The 17291-nt window shown below is 42.3% G+C and overlaps 1 protein-coding gene across 1 annotated transcript; it reads left to right on the plus strand.

Annotated features, from left to right (window-relative positions):
- The first annotated feature begins 7713 nt into the window (after positions 1-7713).
- On the plus strand, positions 7714-16935 carry CHRNA6 (cholinergic receptor, nicotinic, alpha 6 (neuronal)). The gene is made up of 6 exons (XM_010148780.1): positions 7714-7829; positions 10179-10318; positions 11687-11731; positions 12767-12876; positions 12999-13986; positions 16795-16935. Exons 1-6 carry the CDS (start codon positions 7751-7753, stop codon positions 16915-16917), a joined length of 1485 nt encoding a protein of 494 aa, XP_010147082.1. The 5' UTR covers positions 7714-7750; the 3' UTR covers positions 16918-16935.
- The last annotated feature ends 356 nt before the right edge of the window (positions 16936-17291 follow it).

Below are 17291 nucleotides of genomic sequence, written 5' to 3' on the forward strand. Positions count from 1 at the left end.
CGCATTGTATTTTCCACTCTCAGTACTGCAGATGTTCATGTAGGTGGCTTCCAAGAGATCGTACTCAAGCTTGTGTGGTCTTTGTGTTACCACAAATATGTACATAAACAAAGAGATTATCTGCTTGTCTATCTTCATTATATCCCTTCAGAGTTGCTTCAAAACTATGTCTTGATTTTCATTTTGGGGTTAAGGAGAAATGGCATCTGTGGCAAAGAGGTCAGAAGAAGGTACAGAAACATCCAGTCCACCCCTCTCTACAATGTGAAAGTATGTTTGCATCAAAATGAAGGTATTTACATGAGTGAAGTGTGGAAACATGTATTTTACATGTTGAAAACATACTTCCAGGAACTGTTCATTTAGTAAGAATACTAAAAAAGCTAAACAGAGATAATTGATTGTTTTTTAGTTCCTTGAAACAGATCCTGTTTTGTCAGCTATGTAAGTCTCCATCAAGTTAAAAGAAGAGTTGGTCCAAGGTGGAGATCACTGAAGCTAAATAAAGCGATACTATTTAACCCCACATGTACAATGGAAGGTGCCTTGAGGATGTTTCCATCGGTCATGCTTTAACCTATGAAAGATGAATCTTTGTGTTGTACTCTGGGTACTGCAGCTGCTTAGCAGGCAGCATCATGTGAATAGGCATCCCTTCAAGAAAGAATAGGCATTTCTTCACGGGGAGGGTGGTGAGGCACTGGAACAGGTTGCCCAGAGATGTTGTGGATGCCCCATCCCTGGATGTCTTCAAGGCCAGGCTGGATGAGGCTTTGAGCAACCTGACCTAGTGGAAGGTGTCCCTGCCCATGGTAGGGGGCTTGGAACTAGATGATCTTTAAGGTCCCTTCCAACCCTAAAAATTCTATGATTCTATGATCCCCGTTGAAGTCCTTGGCTACTTGGTGTTGAGAGTGGAAAATACAATGCGGACTTTCGCAACAGGGCAACACTTTTAAAACTAACCATATTTAGTCGATTTTGTTAGAACTTTAACTTAACTTTGTTACGTAGTTTTGTAGCAAGAGTTAACTATTGACATTTAGTTCAGCTTTTGTGCGGTTCTTTACAACCTTACTGAAGGGGATCCCTGCATAGATAGCATAGATAACGGGGTTGCAGCACCAGCTCAGCTTTAAGGAAAATCTGGTAACGAGGATTTACTGTCTGGAAGAAGGAGCCATCTGACCCCTTGTCACTTGGGAGAAGCAGCCAATGGATTAGAACTGGCCTTGCAGTTTGAGACTCAATCAACACAAGCAGTTTTGAGTGAAAGGTGAAAAGTGCACTATGACAAGACCTGCAGCCTTCATCCCCATGACCGCCTGGAGCGACCATCAGAGCAAACTATGCAGGCGCCAGGATGAGAAGTCCCTGACGTGACCGATGCTAATGACTTCCCAGAACTAATTATAATAAGTCCACCCTATTCCCGAAAATCTTATGAATATGTATGTCAAACCAAAATATAAGCCTGTGACTAACACAAGCACGGTATGCACGTTAGGTGGAAAGATCCCCGTGCATCCAGCGCTGCAATAAAGAATACCTGCTTAACAGTATGAAACTGTGCTGTTGAGTCAAATGTCTTTGTTTCAGTGTATAATGACTGCCTGATTTACCACACTTTGTAGCTGGGGCAGCAGGGGGATTCTGGCAGAGGTATCCTGGTTCAATCTCTTCAAAACAGAAGAAGGGAAGGACTGCACCACAGAGGAAGCTGCTGAACTGAAGAAACTCCAGGTTCACTGTGTGGAAATGCCCTAATAAATACAAGCTACAAGGCCTCTTCCCACCCATCATTTAAAATCTGACTAAAAATATTACTCTAAGTGATCCTGAAGCACAAGCACATTACTGTGCACATTTGCATGCAGTAGCCATTGAAGATCTATCCTCTCTCATGCTTCATGTCTCCTGCACGCTAGAAACTACTGCTCAGTGCTTAGTGGAGCAGAGAGCAAACACTGTTGGCACACGAGGTCCTGGAGCAGGAGAGAGGGTGAGGCCCAGGGCTTACATATGTGTCAGGCACAGGCTTTGCTGCAAGGAGTGCAGGAGATGAACTGGCTGTGTGAATGTGAGATGAACTGGCTCAGGGTGTGAGACCTGACTAGCTGGACTGTACTAACACTTAAGCAAAGGGTAATGACCTGGAAGTGCTTCTGTGATAGTTGAATGTCTGCCAACAAGGCAGTGAAAACTGGATTTCTAATATTCTTCTAACAAATGCTTTATTAGCCTGGTTTATTGGAGTGATATCCAGCAGTCAAACAAAGCAGGGGATCCCAGTTGCACTCAGCGCAAACACAAGTTAATAGAAACATCCTGCCCTGGTAAGACTGCAGTCGGCACAGACAGGGCAGGTACAGCACATGGGAAGGTCAGAGCAAAGAGCAATGTAATGCTGCAGGCTTCAGTGCCCTGGTCAGAGCTCTGTTTCTCCACTTCCTTATGGCTCTCACTCCATAGAAGAAGAATTATGGAAGAAATGGAGAAGTTCTGCTGTTGGAATTGCTTCTGTGCGGCTGCAGGAAATCATAGTGAGTCTCTAAAGAATTTAGAGTTTGGTAGGCTGGTGTTGCCAGTTGGATTTCCATGTCAAGCATTTATGAAGAGGGTATGCCAGATTTCACACAAGTGGAAATGCGTGGCTCTGCATGCAGGAGAGAGGGCAGCAGTAATGTATTTGGAGCTGTCTGACAGCGAGGGTGTTCATGAACATGTCTCATTGCAAACATGCTTCGGCACCTGTGGAAGCCAGTATGTGTTTGTGGTTGGTGCTGCGTATTTCAGTGTTGGAGCAGTAAGCCATGGCAAGGGGAGCGGGCTTTGAAGGATAAGATGTTAATAGAGAAAGAGAAAGGGGAGCACAGAGAGATAGAAAACAATCTCAGATAGTGGGATAAAGAGGAAAAGGAGGGAGGACGAGAAAGACACAGGTTGTAGCAGGCATAAAGGGAGGAAAAAGAATAAGAACAAGTAACAGGAACAAAAATGCATAAGAGAAGGGGGAGAAAATTTACCACTCCCCCTCCCCTGCCTTTCTCATCACCTCTTGATCCTCTGGTGCTTTGTCCACAAGAGGAAGAGAGGCAGGAAGATGGGTAGATAAGGAAGAGAGTAGAAAAAATAATTAGTGGGGGAAAAAAAATGGCAGAATAAAACAGGTTTGGAGGAGAGAAGCAGGTTGAGAGTGGAAGACTGTGATAATTGGAGTGTTTTTAACATGGTCAGGTGCAAGGTGAAGGGGAAAAGGAAAAGATAGTGCGTGCAAGGCAGCAGGCAGAGAGAGGCTGATGGGTAACAAAGAAGATAAGGACAGTGTCATGATGAAGTAACAGAAGGGTAGCATGAGGACAAGAACACTAAGAGGACTTAAAGTTGGGGAAGGTGAGAGGTGGAACTGAGACCTAAAGCCTGTCAGACAAGCATTTGCCTGCTGAAAGGGGTAGGGCTGGGGGAATGCACTTCAGAAAGAAAGAGCAGGAGTAACCAGGAAAAGCAGCTGAGACAAATCGTCCCCTGGATGATGTCAGAAGGGACAACGTAGGGAGCAATTATTTGCTCTGCCTTAGTAATAGATGAACACTTGTTAGTGAAGGATAACTGACAACACAATTGATTCTGAAGTTTTGAAAGTCTGAAATAGATTCTTAAGTTTTGCCTCCAGAAGATACACATCTTCGTGACAGTTTCACACAGCTGCTTGTCTGGAAAAACTGTTTCTTGGTGATTTCCACTTGGCGCCCAGTGCTCGGTGAGATAGAGCACTTCTCTCGGAGGATTATCCCAGAGATAGTCCCTGCCTCCTCACCTAAGGTCTGCAATGCCTTAAATGGTAAAAGACCCTCCTTTACTTCTACTGTCAGCTGGAGTTATGCCTGAGAAGGGAAAGAAGCTTAGCTTGAAAGACCTGGAAGGTGACCATCTCCAACTGCCATGAATGAGAAAAGGGCATTTTAAGGTAAATGTCAGTGTTCAGAAGCAGCTGAGTTGTCCATGTAGCAAAAGCACAGAAAAAGCACTAGTCCCAACAACCTCTGCACACTAAACTATTCCTTCATCACTCAAAGATGGCAATGCAGCTTCACATCCCAGCCTTTAGAGCTTGTCCTTCATTTGCCTGATCAATTAAAGCATCTTCCACTCTCAGAAACCTCCCCTCTGTCTGTGAGCTTTACCAAGTTTCCTCTTTACCTTAACTTAGCTAATGCACAAGCTATCCAAGGTGGACTGCAGAACTGTCAGTAAGATGGTGGGATGTGACTGATAGCACAGGTTCCTTCCTCTGGCATAATTTTCATTAGCAGCAGGTGTCCCATGCCCCAGGGAAATGCTGTATGTGAATACCCAGATAGGAGTCAGCTGTAGTTGGGTTGATTGCTTCCATAACTGCTGCCTGCTTGCAGAAGCGGTGAGTAGCAGTCATGTAATCCTGCTGAGTTCCCAGCCATCTTCACATCTGTTTCTGTGCAGCTGTAAAAACCAAATGTACAGGTAGCCCTGTGCAAGAAAGCAATGATGAGCTGCACATCACCCTACAGTGCTTCTAGACCAGCAATGGTAACAAGTGCTCCCAGGTGCAAATTCACTTGCCTAGTGGTAGTTAGCACGCAGTCGACAGGGTTGGGAAGTGAACTCCTTCCTACACTAGGTTTGATGGCTTTTCAGCAAGTGGTCAGGGCATGTGTGGCTCATCGTGTTAAAGGTGTGTGTCACAGACCCACTGCTGATGAACCCGTCTCATTGTCAAAGCCTACGAACAACTCAGGTAACGGCCCTCCAGCAGTGAACTGCTTGGCTCTAGAGGGAAAATCAGCCATTCAAACCTAGGCCTAACTCCAAAAGTCAGTATCTGTAATTGGGATTGCCAGAAGCACTGGGGCATGTGCCCATACAGACAACACTCAAAATGGGTCTTGCTGGTTTTTTCAGCCAACACCACGCAACTTTCAATGTCAAGCTGCAGTGGTGAAGTGCATCCATGTGCTAGAAACCTTTACAGTGGGCAGATTTTGTGTATCCCTGCAAGCTATTTATCCTCTTTTCCGTGAGACACCTCACCTGAAGAAAGAAGGCCAGATATTTTGCTCTGAATCATTATGTTCTCAGAGAGTAAAAGACATGCGAAGGGACTAAATCAGTCTCTTCTTCCACGCATGGAGGACAGAGGAAGAGTGAAAGCCTGTCCATATGTGCTTGCTGGCATGTTGACAACTTACTTGGCCAGTTCATGTTAGATTCAATTAAGTGCCATACCTAGGGATAATAATTTACAAACCTTTTGCTCCACTTGTAGTTGGCTTTCTTGTCAGCTGATCTCTCTGTACTCTCCATCTGGATGCCTCATCTGCTGCTTGTCATGGCCCAGTTTGATCTTTGCCTTCCTCTTCAGCCTTTCCCAAAGGCAGCACCCACTCCAGCAAGGTCCTACCAGCATGGCAGGTGTGGCAGAATCCCTACTGCCATCTGCTCACAGAACGATTGGCACTGCATCCTAACTCAGTCTGCTTCCCCAATCCCTTCCTCCCCAGAAAAAAGCAACTCTTCACCTCAAGCGTGGTAGCAAAGGTCACCTTGCCAACTGGCCTGCCATTGCTCTCCTCCTCTCTGAAGGGGAAATGCATTCAATTACCTTTACCTCGTAAGACATTTCACTTTAACCCAGATAGGTGTTTGCAGGTGTGTTATCTTCTTACACTCCATTCCCTGGCCTGTCATTTTTTTGGAAGAAAAAAACGGTTTGAAAATGTCAAAACATTTTAATTTGGGGTCAGTTTGTTTTGAAATTACATCTAAGTTACAATATGTCATCTTTCTACAAGAACTGGACTTCAACAGGTGTGCATATGCCATGACTACAGCCAACCACAGGCATCCTGTGATGCCGCAGGGCTGGGTAATTCTGTTTCCTACAGTGCACTGTGGGCAGCAGAAATTCAAGGAGGAAGTATGGGCTTCATTGGATAAGGTGAGGGAACTGCAAGGTTATGGACTGTTAACATCATTCTAACAACCATTGCAGCTTGGGAAAATGAGACACAGAGCAAAATGGTTTTTTGTGGGTTTTGCATTTTTTTTTCCTTGGAAAATGTTGGCAAAATGGAAATTTACAAGAAAAATGACTGTGCTGAGAGGGGAATTTACATCTAACTTCAGCATGGAGATGCCTCATAGCCATGCCTTGTGGTCTCCACTTGCAACCATGTTTAATTTGCTGTTGATTCTGAGAGTGCAAGATGACTCCCAGACCCACCAACACTCTTGTGGTTTGATTTTTTTCTGTTATCTCTCTGCTCAAGGTTCCCTGACTAGAGGGAGGTCTGGAGTAGGGCTGCTGTTAGTAATCCTTTGAGACTGCCTTTTCATACCTCAAAACTTGCCACTTCAGATATCTTCTCCATGCAGGCAACTTATCCCTACGTCTCTTTCTTCCAGACAGACCCCTTCCCTTCTGACCGTGTTTTAGCAACTTGTCTAGAGGATAATCACTGCAGCATTGCCTCTGTGTTGTGCAGTATGAGGGACATCCTTTCTCTGTTTATGGCTTTCCTCTTCTTCCCACACTTACACAACAATGTAACTGCCTGGAAATCAGCAACATTTCTGTTTTGATCAAATCATTCATCCAGTCATTCAGACTTGTTCATGCTGGGTTGAGCACACATAAAGGTGATTCTCTCTCCGAGCTGCTTTCTGGGAGGCTGGATGGCATGAAGTAACCTGTGGTGCCTTCCACCCCTCTGCAGTTCAACAGGGCCCTCAGTTTCTCAGACCCTTTGCCTATAGATTCTTTTCAGTCATTCCTGTTGCAAGGACATGCAAACTGAATGCTTGAGGAGGGAACATGCATTAATCTCTACAAGATGATGATCTCCATTTTTTTAACTTCTGTGCTGAAGAATAACACCCTGTCCCAGTGAACTTGGCCTGTGAGGTACTTCTGTAACAGCACCTGATATTTTTTCTTTATTCTACTGCTCTGTTTCCACACCAGCAGGATACTGGTGCAGGAATCACTACACACAAAAATGAATGATAGAAAAATTGATGTTGTGAGCTGACTTGTCTGTCAGGAAAGAACTTAGAATGCTTAGTTTTTCCTGTTATATGGCAATGATAAATCTGGTTGCCTTAGATTTATTCACTCAGAATACTGTCAAGCAATTCTATCACATGATGACTTGCTTAATTCAAGATTCAGATGGTTTCTGGCAGAGGTGTTAAAACCATGTAACATCCATTTCTCCTGCTGCAGATTGAGTCCTCATCCAAGAAACTGAAGTTGCTTCTTCTCTGCATATTCTGACAGACTCACTCAGGTGAGCACCAGGCAATAGCTGAAGCAGCTGCTTTTGGATAAGTGTTCTTTAACTGGTGGGTGGAGGGCTGAGTGAATTCCTCCCCCCTGTTCCCACGTTGGCCGCCCTGTGTCTCTTGCCTTCCCTCTCTCTCCTGCACTCTCACACATTTCCCCAGAGGCAAGGGTGCGGGTGACTGGAAATGTGAAAAGTCATCTGATAGGATGCTGCCCGACACCCTTCCCTCTCCACAGCATAAGCTCTCCTTGCCTAGAGACAGTGGAAGTAACTCTGCTGGGCAGACTGCAGAGTTTGCTGCAATTGCAAAACTGAAATCCATCTTTCTGCTGCCCACTTACCGTCTGGGGGGCTTGCATGTCTTCTTGCCTTCTGTTTCTTTCCCCAGACCTCTGTTCTCAAAAGGAAGCTCTATTCTGCTGCTAGCAATGCATCCCGAGAGGTGGCTATATTGGTGTTATCCTGCTTTCTGTCTGTGGGCATTCGTGTTCACATCCTTGATTAAAGGTAGGATCTCTTTGATACTTGTCTCTAAAGTATTTTCTAGTCACTGTCTATGCTTCTTTTTTCCCAGAATGAATTCAATCTAAATCTTCTACCAGTTATTTCTAACATAAAAACTGTAACATTTCAACAGTATTTTAAGACAGCTAAAGCAATACTAGTTTTCATACATACAACTCTTCATTTTGGATTGATAACTAATTGGGGAACTGTTTCTATCAAAGAAATAAAGTAGGAGTTCTAGTGATTTCATTTGGGACTTGAATTTTGGAATTGCTTAAATAGTGCACGCTGAAGATGTACATATTCCGAAGTCACACCTTCGAAAGTGAGAACCTGATATATTTTTATTTTTATTTTATATTTTTACTCTCAGTTTTACTGTTTTTTGTTAATTTGTGGTTAAATGTACTTGAATGATTTCCATGCACAGATCTCACTGAGGTTCAGCATAATTTTTGCTTTTAAGACACTGCATCTTTTTTTGAAAGTCTCACTTCTGTTGATGACTGAGACACGTATGAATTACAGTGCTTGTGTTAGCAAGGCATAAGGCATTGTCTTAAAGCTGCATCAATGGGATGAGAATCTGTAACTGAAGTATAAAAATGAAAGGCCTAAACACTTGCATTTTTCTGTTACTTTATTTTAAAGCATGTGTGTGTTAAGAAGCCAGTAGGAAAATTTCAGTTTTTTAGAGTCACTAGCTTTAGTCATGAGACTTTGGTGAGAAACTCATATTACTATGGTAAGGTCCTTCTAGTCACAGTGCAATGGATGATGATGAGGAAATCTGAAAGGGAAATTTCCCTTTTGAATGACACAATACGTGATATACAAAGTTTACAGACATTCATGTATCTTCTCTGGATGATGCTAAAAGTATGAAACAAAACATCAAGTCATGGAAGTTTTACTAGAATTTTCTTTCCATGTATGTAAGTCACCGGTAACCAACATTTCAGCTTTTAATTGTGATAATCTCCTGAATGTGAGCATGCTTTTTGTCACCTTAGAGGCAGCAAAAACGGGAAGGCAGGCCTAAGCACTGGAGTATGCTGAGACTAAGCATCTCCCTGTAGGCCGTCTGTGTAATCACAGGCCCCTGTGTTAACTGAAGGAAATGTATATTCCAAATTTATGTCCTATGCTGTGCCAGAGACCACACTGCCTGACACAAACCCCTTCTATGTTTAATATGTGCTGTCATAAAAGCTTATCATGGCTGCTTTCCTGACGTGTTCTAGTACAGTCGGGGACTAACGCAAAAACTTAGGACAAAGTGTCTGAAAAACTGATTTTTCCTCAGTTACAGCTGTAATGTCTTTGGCATCATCATACAGCTTTGATAACACAGCTGTGCTCAGTACGAGGAGCAAGTTCTAAATCTTGGCCTTATAAAGTATTTTGAATTTAAGTGCTGAATTATAGTAATGCATTGACATAGCGAAGTTATTCAAGAAGAGTATTTTTCTGACCTAATAGAGTCCACATGATTAAATCTCTCCTTTTGAAACAAAAGTCTGCAGCCTTTAGCACTGTGACAGTAACTATTTCAGGTCTGGGCTGTACATAACAGAATAAGGGCATTCTTCTTGACTCTGCAGTGAGGCAGCTCAGTGCCTGTCATATACCTTTTTCCTGCTAAGCCATCCAGTCTGGCATTGACTGGGGATTACAGCTATGATCTGCTTATTCCCAAAGAACAGCTCTGTTTAACAAAGATGCATGCCAGTCTTGTGATATATCCACTTTTTTTCATCATAGAACTTAATAAATGAACTTCCTTCAGAGCAAAGATTGTGCTACATAAAGAGCTGAAATAGCAAAACTGAGGATAAAATATAGTCATAGTTTTTAAGACTAGGAGGCATCATTATAAGCACCTAATCAGAGTCCCTGACATAGCTTTTGATCCTATAGTTGCAGCCTCAAGCTTTTACTTTCTGAGTAAGTAACTATGCTTTTCCCAAACTCTCAGTTTTAGGATAAAAACTCCCAAAGATTAAATCCACCACGTACTTCTTGTACTTCAAACCGGATCATTCTGCTTTGGTCTGATACAAGAGTGAGCCAATCAGAGGCCCATGGGCTAGAGACAGCTTCGGAGACATTTCCATTCAGGCCACTACCTTACATTCTGAGGATGCAGGGAACAGTGGGCAATGTCTTGCAGGAGAATGCTTTCAACTGACAGCACACTGGTAGCCCTCTCTCTCCGTGCTCATGTGTCTTCATGCATGGTCACAAGCACAGGATCCAGAAACACAGCATGGACCAGCATGTTAACCAGCACCTTCTTTCCCTCTTTCTTACTTCTGACATAACTGTTCCTTATCTCTGCCAATACAGGTACTACAGCCTGTGAATCAGAGGAACGATTATTTCACAAACTCTTCTCCAAGTACAACCAGTTCATCAGGCCCGTGGAAAATGTGTCTGATCCTGTTACAGTGTATTTTGAGGTGGCCATTACCCAGCTTACAAACGTGGTAAGACTCATTACAGAATACTGCTGTGATTTGGGGATGGCTGCAAACACACTTAAATTGCTAAAGCAGCAGATACAGACGTGATGGTTGCAGCTACAATTCTCACAGCTGACACACTGTCATGCGTGTGTATGTGTACGTGCTTTTTCAGACTTGTTTATTTCAGAATAACGTAAGAGACATGCAGCCAGCAGGGTGGTATTTTAAAGCATGGAGCTGGGGGTGAATGTTGTGTGTTCTGGGGTGCACTGTATACCAAGGTGAGTGTGTCCAAGACAGCAGACTTGCTGGGCAGGACAGAGGGACTGTGGAAGAAGCAAAACATGACCTTAACCTTCCTGAAGTTCACTCCGTGAAACAAATTATCCACAGAACAGAGGCAGTTTTGATTCTGATGTACCTAGTTGATTCTGCAATGAAGTGACTGTGGAGCAACATTCAGCAACAGCCAGGGAGCTCAGTTATCTGAGAGTATAAAGTCATTTTAAGTCATGATTTTCACAAGGTCTTAGATAGACTAAGCCATGGACAGGAACCCTACAGGCCTTTCAAAATTATCAGTGCTTGATCTTCAATACACAACGTTGAAAATCCATCTACAACATTTTCTACCTTTGGCTTGTAAATATCTTAATTTTTTTCAGTCCACATGCTTAAAAACTAAGAACTACCTAAATCAATATTCTTGGATCTGCAAGAATTTTCATTATGAATGTCAGCCTGCATTAATAAATATGTGTAATATGAATCTTTCCAAACACTTTTAGGCTGAAGTCTTGCTAGAACAGGATCCAAACATTTATTTTTCTGTCTCTTGCAGCACCTTCCTGATTTGTCACTGCTGGGTAATAGCAATAATTGATTGTACAAGGAAGGTCTGAGTACAACCATGACCTATTTTAGTGCTGGTTTCGTGCTTCTGCTCTAGAGATTTGCATAGAAATGCAAGAACACTGTGATACAGATGCCATTTTCCTTGAATCTTGATCAGTACTGTACCATGTAAACAGAGCTTTTCAAACACTGGATTCAACAGAACACACAGCCACCAGCAGAACCTTATTCCTCTGGTAGTGGTTGGAAGTTTTATGTTCTGCAGATACTCAGGCCCCTGGCATAACAGTGCATCTCTTCGTATGTCTGATATGTGTGGGGCATAATTTTTCAGTAGAGCATTAAAAATTTTTCAGTAGAGCTGCACATGACTTTACAGAATATCTAAGCTGCCTGAAAATAGCCAGAAAAAAATATGGTACCAGTTAATGTGGAATTCTAGGTTCCATTTTTAACAGAATATGTTTGTGGCCATCTCAGCATACTGTAACCAATTTATGGAGTGAAGATGTGCATGCCTGTGTTTCTTTCTAGGATGAAGTCAATCAGATTATGGAAACAAATTTGTGGCTAAGACACGTAAGTGGCTGAATTGCATTTCTCACACACTTTGCGTTAACATGACAAAATGTGTGTTACCTTGTTAAGCTACGTCTATAGAATAAGTGCTTGTTTTGTAACAAGAATTTTAGAAGTTTAAATAAGGAGAAGCTCTGTTAACCAAAGTCACATTTGAGTAAGTAATTTCTCTATTCTTATTTCCACAAAGTTACATTTCCCATCTTTCCTGTGTGATATATTCTCCTCCAACTTCATGATCATTGGTTTATCTGGTAAATCTAGCTGGATGTACCCATTAAAGAATGATTACACAGCCCTGCAGTCCTAGGTCATCTGCATGTTGAAGATTCCAACCAAAACATCTATTAGCAAAAGGAACGTGTCTCTATGTTTCATGATGGTTTTAGCATTTATATATGGACAAAGATCTTTAGAAGACTGAAACTGCTGAGAAAAACAAACCAAGTTCCACAAAAACTATTTTCCTTCAGGCACTGATTGTGAGTCACACAAAGCTTTCTGTAAAAGGTAATATACTTATTACCAGGATCTTCAAGGTAGGCTGCAAGAGCATGGAGCATGCCTCCATGATAAGGCACTAGACAGCAATGCAAGAGAGCTGCTGGGCATCCCTTGCCTTCCCTGACTTGGTAATTAGCTACCTCTGTGAGACCAGTAACATGCCCTGGCAGCAGCTGACTGTTAGTGTGCATATGTACCTGCTTTCTTGTTAGGATGCTGTTCTCCGCTGATATTGGCATTCTTTAATCTGCAGGGTGCATCCCCATGACAGCAGCAAGGCCTGTATTTCCTCTCTTTCTACAATTTACATCCCATCCCCTCACAGAGGATGGAGTAGCAAATCAATGTCAGCAATATCCATGTATGTCTCATGTTTCAGCAGGTCATGGCCTTATTGTCTTTTGGACCATTGTCCCCTTCTACACGTGCTGCACTTTCAACCTTTATCATAGCCTGTCATTTTACAGCAATATCTGAGAAGCAGATTTTGATGAAAATACAAGGCTTTAAAATCCTTGTCCATTCTTTCAGATTTGGAATGACTACAAATTGCGATGGGATCCAAGAGAATATGATGGCATTGAATTTGTTCGGGTACCGGCTGATAAAATTTGGAAACCAGATATTGTCTTGTATAATAAGTATGATTAGCAATTTTCCATTTTACCCTTTCTCTCAGAAGTATCCTCTTGCAGTGTCCATGAAAGACATTTCCCTCTCATGGTATTTTTCTTTTTTTCCTTTGCCTCATTTTTGTTTCTAGTGCTGTAGGAGATTTTCAAGCTGAAGGCAAGACCAAAGCGCTTCTTCGCTATGATGGAATGATCACCTGGACCCAACCAGCTATTTTTAAAAGCTCCTGTCCTATGGATATTACCTTTTTCCCATTTGATCATCAGAACTGTTCACTGAAATTTGGCTCATGGACCTATGACAAAGCCAAAATTGATCTTCTGATCATTGGATCCAAAGTAGATATGAATGACTTTTGGGAAAATAGTGAATGGGAAATAGTTGATGCTTCTGGCTACAAACATGACATAAAATACAACTGCTGTGAAGAGATCTACACAGACATAACATATTCCTTTTATATTCGAAGGTTGCCAATGTTTTATACCATAAATCTGATCATTCCCTGTCTCTTCATCTCATTCCTGACCGTGTTAGTTTTTTACTTGCCATCTGACTGTGGTGAGAAAGTGACTCTGTGCATCTCTGTGCTACTTTCTTTGACTGTATTTTTACTGGTCATCACAGAAACAATCCCATCCACCTCTTTAGTCATTCCCCTCGTAGGTGAATATTTACTCTTCACAATGATATTTGTGACTTTGTCAATCGTCATCACAGTGTTTGTCCTGAACATACATTACAGGACTCCAACCACACACACCATGCCCAAATGGGTAAAAACCATTTTTCTTAGACTGCTCCCCAAAGTCCTGTTAATGCAGAGGCCACTAGAACAGCAGAAAAAAAACATCTACATAAAAACCAAGAAAGAATCAGTGAATACATCAGGCAAGTCAAAGCACAGCAAACACAAAGATACCAAATTACATAAGGAACAGCGGTGCAATCAGTGTGATAAGGCCACTAAACTCACTACCACCAAAAGAAGACAACTGAGCCATCAGTTACTGAAATGGACGGCAGAGCACATGGAGTACTCCCCAGAAGTGAAGGATGTCATTAGCAGCGTTCAGTTCATCGCAGAGAACATGAGGTCTCAAAATGAAACCAAAGAGGTAAGGGAAGTAACCACCCAACTGGGCATGGGGACACACTTCCAGCACTCCACAAGTGAACAGCAAATGAAAACATGATCTAGGAGGGCATCCCAGGGGAACTGGAGTTGTTCTAGACAGGAAAATTTTGAGAACTACAGAAGTAAATGTTGAGGCCTGTGAATGGTTCAAAGTTTCTTACAGAAAGGGAGGAGATAAATTATCCATTGGGGATGGAACAAGAGAAGTGATCTCTATTCTTCCTCTATGTCCAGTGGACAGATTTAAGCAGAAGACAGTTTTAGCTTAGACATGAGGCTCACCCTTCCAAGGAAAGGGAGCAGAGCCTCAGAACGTTCCAGCTATGAGGAATGATCAGCAGTGGTTCAGGCAGAGTTGATCCTGCCATGGGGCAGGAAATAGACTAGATGGGACCTTTCAAGGCCTATGCCAACCATACTTATGTAGATCTTCAGAAGCAACCCTCCTCCACTGCTCAGCAGCTGCTCAGCCCTGGTAAGCAGTGATGTCTCAATACTAAGCATGCTATTTGGCAAGCAGGGTGCTGTTCTGTGTTAGTAACAGAAGACACAAATCTGGAAACTTCTTTTTAAAGAACAGGGCTTATCTAGCAGTGCAGTTGTTGATATGGAGAAGAACTATTCTCAGCCAGGGATTAATCTGGTGAAGATAGTCCTTTCAGAATGCTGCTGTCTGTGCTTTGTTTCAGGCTGGTGTGTTCTGATTTTTTACAGTGATTTGACTAATTGTGGCTTCAGCAATGCAGTGTTTTCAACTATGACAAGCCTATGTTGAAACAAAAGTTGAGTTCTAGGGGAGCAAAACTGAATAAAAACAGGCAATAGACAAAGACAGGTTTTTTTAAAAGACAGAGATTTAAAAATGAGACTTGGCATTTGGTCAAATTAATTTGCTTCTGTGAGGCTATAAATCTTTCATCCTAACTGGGATTGCTGTAATAGAAAATCATGCATGGTGGAATTTGGAGAATTCTGGCAACACATCCTCAGGTGTAAACACAAGCAACTAAAAGTAACTCCAAGAAAGTTTATCTGACATGCCCCCACACCCCAGTTCCGCAAGGAATAGGACTTCTCTGACACTTTAGTATGTTTTTTAAAAGGTATTTAAAACCTAATGAAACTTTAAACTTTGATCTGTCATGAAATGTTTGCTTTTGGGTTTGAATTTGTTTAGATACTGTATGACAGCAAAATCAATTTCAAAATTAAATACTGCTGTATTTGTATTGAAAACCACAAATACATTGTGAGAGAAATATTGAGAGGTATTCTTTCTATCAAACTATTTTGTTGAAATCAGCACAAATTCATGCAACTTGTGTGCAACCACAAAATTATTTCTTTTCCCCTTTTTTATGTCCTGCAGAAGTTTTGTCTGAAAATAAAGTCCATAACTTACTGAATAAAGGGCTACAGTTAAGGCCTGGTGACTGAATTTGTAGGATGAGGGAGTGATACATGCCAGCCCAAAGCAAAAGACAGGAAGCTGAAAGCACAGAGGAGGATGGGGATTGAGCTGACCCTTGCTGAGTACCTATGCACTCAATGTTTTGTTTGACCCCAACATTTTACACCTGCTCTCACTGCCACACCAGCTGCATAAAACGTATCCATATTCAGCTGATTTCTCCGGTGCGCTCCAGAAAACATAGAGGCTTTGCATGAAGCAATCCAAACAACATGCCACCTTGATTATACAGGTCGTCTGAAGTCTCCCATTGCCAGTTTTGCTGATTCGCATTTTGCAAGTCTCTCCTGCCACATGAGATTGTATTCTTAGTCTCGCGTGTGCATCAGCAGCTCTGTATCTTACCTTTCAAGACATAATGGGGATGGGAAGCAGGATTTTTCATTTGGGAAAAATCCTCTGAGGAAAAAAGGGGGTTTGTTCTCAGGCAAGCACTGAGAAAAAGTTTCTGCAGGCTGCTTCTGCTTCAGCCAGATATACAAAGCCATGTAGGTGATATCATGCATTAGTCCTGTATAAATAAAAGCCCTTTTAAAATTGTGGCAACATTTACAGCTGTTGGAGTTCTTGCTGCATTTTCTTTCACAAGAAGTGCAGCAGCAGTGTCTTGCAGGAAAACATCAAGAAACTGGGAAAACAAGTGGAAGATCCCTCAGAAGAGAGCTCTTAACTGGTCACTAGTTTTATATAAGTGAATGTTCTCCTGATGGAGGGGTCCCTGTGTGTAGATGCAGTTTAAGGGACAGCAGCTCCATTGAATGGGGTTGTCTCAGACATACAAAACCCACGGTGGTCTGTTTAGCACATGACACCTTGATTTGCTTGGTTAGGACCCTTGCTTTGCTATAATCTGTGTGTCCAGCTTGTTGAAAGTGGTGGGGCTTGGTTGGAGTGATAGTGTGGCAAACCAGGCCAAAAGAGCAAACTTTCTCTTGACAGGGTCTTGGGATGTGCAGCTATGGTGATTCTGCCTGCTATTAAAACACCCCACCCTGCACTCACCACATGATCAGGTGCTGTTTGTTAATGTCAATATCACAGCCATAGCTTGCCAACAGACTTGGATAGTCAAGAAAAAATTCAGCAGACTAGGACAGTGTTGAATGTTCCCAGCCAAAAGTGGTATATACTATTAGAAAACCATTCTCCTCAAAAGGCTCTTGAAAACCGCAGCAACTACGAGCACAACCAACATTATTGACTGCGAGTATGTTCTCCCTCGCATTCAAATCCACAAGGACAGTTTCTTGAGTTGCTCAATTGCATGTTACATTATGTGTAGCTTTATCCTGTTTCTTTTTTTTTTTCCTCTTTCAGGTGGAAGATGATTGGAAATATGTAGCTATGGTGATAGACAGAGTATTTCTCTGGGTATTTATAATCCTTTGTGTGTTTGGGACTGCAGGACTCTTTATCCAGCCACTAATAGCAGACACATAACTTGATCCACTGCTTTTTATCCACTTACGTTCTTGTTTCATCTTTGGTTTGGAACTGTCCCCTATCTTTCTCCTCTTACATAACCACGCTCATCACCTCCTCAGCACCCAGCCACAGAGTAAAGGAGGAAGAGATGGAAGAAAAACCAAACAACTAAAAACAGAATGATAAGAGGACTGAAAATAGGAGATGAATATGTGGCCTTTCTATGCAGAACATCTGGGATTTTTAGAATGCCTGCCTGCCTTTCCTGAAGTGAGATCAACAATAACAATCGCACTGAGGATTACAGCACCAGATTGAAGTTACTGGGCTTTTCCCCTGATTTCAGTACAGGGGGCTGTTAGCGCAGTTAAGGGAATTCTGAGTGCATT

This window comes from Eurypyga helias, unplaced genomic scaffold (assembly GCF_000690775.1).
Source record: "Eurypyga helias isolate BGI_N326 unplaced genomic scaffold, ASM69077v1 scaffold50683, whole genome shotgun sequence".
Classification (NCBI taxonomy): domain Eukaryota; kingdom Metazoa; phylum Chordata; class Aves; order Eurypygiformes; family Eurypygidae; genus Eurypyga; species Eurypyga helias.

Coding starts and splice junctions, on each gene's coding strand:
- CHRNA6 (XM_010148780.1), top strand. CDS start 7,751: ATGCATCCCGAGAGGTGGCTATATTGGTGTTATCCTGCTTTCTGTCTG. Junction 7,830..10,178: donor GTTCACATCCTTGATTAAAG/GTAGGATCTCTT, acceptor CTGCCAATACAG/GTACTACAGCCTGTGAATCA. Junction 13,987..16,794: donor CTCAAAATGAAACCAAAGAG/GTAAGGGAAGTA, acceptor TTCCTCTTTCAG/GTGGAAGATGATTGGAAATA.